Genomic DNA, 3,609 nt, shown 5'->3' with positions numbered 1-3,609 from the left:
CAGTTTGGCACAGCTTAAATTATAAAAAAAAAAAAACTATGAAAAAAATTTTGGGGTGGAAAATGTGTTTGGTAAATGTAAAAATAAGGGCTTCTTTTCAAAGTTTCAGCCAAAATAAGCAGAAAAATGGAAGCAGCATTTTGCTGCTTCTCAAAACCTGCTTTTTTTTCAAAGTAGGTGGATAAACAGTAAAGTTTAATGAAACTGTCTTAAACCCAATTATAACCTCTTTCTCCTCGCAATCTCCATCCAGCGCATCAACGCCATGTCGTGGAAGAACGTCATAAGCTCCTTGGAAGTGGTCTCGAGTGTGCACGACGGTGGCTTATAGTTGTGGGAAGTGAAGGGGAGGGACGTCTCGATCGTGAGGGTGGTGGAGTCATGGCGGCGGATGAGATGGGACGGCAGAGAGATGGGGTGAGGGATAAGGCTTAGGTAAAGGGACTCAGGATATTGGAGTCGGAGGAGGAGGAACTGGGTTTCCCGACAGGTCCAAATACCCCAGAATCATCGCCGCACAGCTTTCCGGCAAATCGTCGAGACCGGGTTTCGATGGCAAAGATTCAATTGCATATAGGTTTTCCGATTTGAAGACAGATCCTCAAGGACGAGGTTGCCCACGTCAAAATCCCATAAAATTCACAATTCGTTTTCAGTTTTTGTTTAGTAGAACCTTGGGAGAGAGATGGAGATGGAGGAAGAGAGGGCGGCGGTGAGGTGGTGATGGAAGGTTAAGGGGGACACGGGTTTTGGGGGGGGGGCGGAGGACATGGCAAATCCCATAAATCCCATTTTTAAAAATTATATTTTTTTTAATCATTTAACATAGTCGCAACAGTTTTATATAAAGTTTATCAAACGCTTGAACAATGTTTTTTTTTTTTTGTTAAAATCACTTTTACAATAAAAGTTTACTAAACACATAAATACTTTATTTTACAGCTACTTATTTTTACAGTACAGCATAAACAATTTTTTTTTAAAAGTAAAGAAATACTAAACTAGGCCAATGCCTAACTTCCATCCCACCACCATGTCACTCTCCAAGGTCCAAACCCTAGACTTGTGATTCTCCCCTAACAAATAAAATCACCCTTTGCCTCAATTACTCTGCATTTTCTCGCACTTCCCCTCGAAACCCCTCTCTTTTTCTCGGCTAAATCCCCCCTCTCAAACTCTTCCCGGCCGATTGGATCTGAGTATTTTTTATTAAAACTCTATCCAGTCCCATCAATCCGGAAGAGAGGCCTCCAATCCTCTGACCCTCCTCAAATTCTAAGGCTTTTGGATCTGAAAAGGCTAGGATTTTCTTGCTCAGTTCGCTAAAGTTTCGGTCTTTTGTTCAAATTTCTGGTTCTCGGATTAGGAGTCGTTATTTTGGAGGAAAATTGAAGGGTCTTGGGGAGGCATCGGAGAAAAGGCTGAGCTGCCAATGCCATTGTTGGTTTGGAAATTGGTGAATTTTTCGGTGATTTTTGAGAAACCGAAAAAGTTTGAGTTTTTGGAAGTGAGAAGAAGAAGCATCAATGTCTTGGGCAGGCCCAGAAGATGTCTACCTTTCCACTTCTCTTGCTAGCTACCTTGACAGTATGCTCTCCCTCTCTCTAATTTATACTTTTTTTTTTCTGGGGTTATAATTTCTCATTAGTTGTATGAAGTTGATGGTAATTCTTTCTAGTTTCTAGTTGTTTTTATTAATTGTGTTCTGACTGGCTGACATAGTTGAAAGATTTGTTCTTTTTACCATTTGGGTTTTTCTTCTGGTATTTGTTGCTTAAATTCAGATTGGTTTTACAGGTAGGGTCCTGCAGAAAAATTGTTTTCTTGTATTGAAGTATTGCTGTTTGAGTATTCCTTTAAATCCCGGTTTCAATGTCGATTTTGAGTTGAGTACTAGTGAAAAGATGCTGGAGTTTAGGACTGGTGGGTCAACCAATCATTTTTTCACTGTTGAGGTGTGGTGGTCTAATGCTATTATTCATGCTGCAGAGAAGCTTCTTGTGCTGCTCCGTGATGGTCGAAAACTTTTGGGGATACTTCGGTCTTTTGATCAATTCGGTACTAACATTATCTTCTCTGTTTTTTGAGGGCAAATTATTTTGTAAGTTTAATGAAGATTCTGAAGTAATAGTTATTTCTGATTTGTAGCCAATGCCGTTCTCGAGGGTGCATGTGAGAGAGTCATTGTTGGGGATCTTTACTGTGACATCCCCTTGGGTCTTTACGTCATCCGTGGGGAGAATGTTGTTCTAATTGGCGAGCTGGTATGGTACATTATTAGTTGCTTTGTCATCTATAACTCAAAATATGCATCATTGAATAATGTTTATATCTGCACTTGATGTTTTAGGATTCAGAAAGGGAGGAACTTCCACCACACATGACTCGCGTTTCAGCTGCAGAAATTAAAAGGGTAAGTGTTGCCAGCTCGATAATCTTTATAAATGGTGTGTTGATATAAACTACCTCACTCTCTTCCTTTTTCCTTATTATCTGCTTTGGTCTTCAATTGTTCAAGTTTATAGCTCTAGTGTTAAGGTATGTTTATGAAGTTGGAAAGCTGTATGGTTTTAAAACACTGGTTTTGACATAGATATTAAGAAGATTTGAGACTAAAATCCTCGATGAAAATTAGTAGGTGAATGGTGCAGTTTTGAAGCAAATAGTTGAGCACATTTAGGAAAGGACTTATGGGATGATTGAACCACTCGATTTAGTTGCGCCTTAAGCATTATGTTCTGAAGGTACGCATACTATGAGAGGCGGGTTAGTGCCACTTGTTCTATCTTTATTTATGTGCACATAAAAAGCAAAGATCATGCACATGCAGAAGTATGAGTGGAATCTCCAACTGTGCTAGACTAAGACTTGGTGACTATTACCCCAAATATTTTTTGTGAAGAGTTTCCGTTGGTAGGTGGAATTCTAAAGACCATTGAGGTCTAATCCCTTTTTTTCAAAATGATTTTTGGAAAAATGTTTCCCGCTTTCCTTTTTTTCCTTAATGTATTTGGAATCACTAATTGGTTCTAGGTCAACCAAAACTGGGGTCAAGCAAATTTTTGAACGTAGAGGCCGAATTTCTTGAACGGGTTGGTTCTTGCGTGAGTCTGAATTAGGGGGGCTTTCCAGATGGTGGGGCACTGCAATTGTGGCTTAATTTCTCTCAAGATTATATGTAAATTGAAAGACTGTCCTTTCGTTTTCGGTTGACATCTATGTCAATTTTTTGTGACAGTGTTTTTGGGATTTTTGGGTCTGCTTTGTTTGTTATATTTGGACGCACTTTGCTTTATTACTTGAACGGAAGCCTGTATTGATGATTAGCTTTGTAATTATGCAGGCACAGAAAGCAGAAAGAGAAGCTTCTGATCTTAAAGGTACAATGAGAAAAAGAATGGAGTTCCTGGATATGGATTAAACGAGTCGCTCGCCCGTCCGCAAATATTATAGCGGCTGCTATTCATTCTCTTCTTCTTCCTGTAGTTGGCCGATGTTCGTAGATGGTACATGTCAAATCTTCGAAAATTAGAATTTCAATCAACAGTTGTTCTAATTTCTGTCTGTAATATTTGGCTGAATTAGTACAAGTGTCCCTTTGCTTTAAAA

General features: G+C 39.3%; 1 protein-coding gene across 2 annotated transcripts; it reads left to right on the top strand.

The window, feature by feature from the left end:
- The first annotated feature begins 1,009 nt into the window (after window positions 1-1,009).
- Window positions 1,010-3,609, top strand: LOC103443672 (sm-like protein LSM1B). Of its 2 annotated transcripts, none has more exons than XM_008382566.4 (5): window positions 1,010-1,587; window positions 1,990-2,058; window positions 2,149-2,264; window positions 2,351-2,413; window positions 3,344-3,609. In XM_008382566.4, the coding sequence occupies exons 1-5, from the start codon at window positions 1,527-1,529 to the stop codon at window positions 3,419-3,421; spliced, it is 387 nt and encodes a 128-aa protein (XP_008380788.1). In that variant the 5' UTR covers window positions 1,010-1,526; the 3' UTR covers window positions 3,422-3,609. The 2 variants fall into 2 exon arrangements, with proteins under 2 accessions (XP_008380788.1, XP_070661435.1); XM_070805334.1 differs by having other exon boundaries at window positions 1,013-1,587; window positions 1,798-2,058.

This window comes from Malus domestica, chromosome 09 (genome assembly GCF_042453785.1).
Source record: "Malus domestica chromosome 09, GDT2T_hap1".
Taxonomy (NCBI): Eukaryota; Viridiplantae; Streptophyta; class Magnoliopsida; order Rosales; family Rosaceae; genus Malus; species Malus domestica.
Note: the sequence above shows the minus strand (reverse complement) of the source record. Positions and strands in the feature narration are given on the sequence as shown.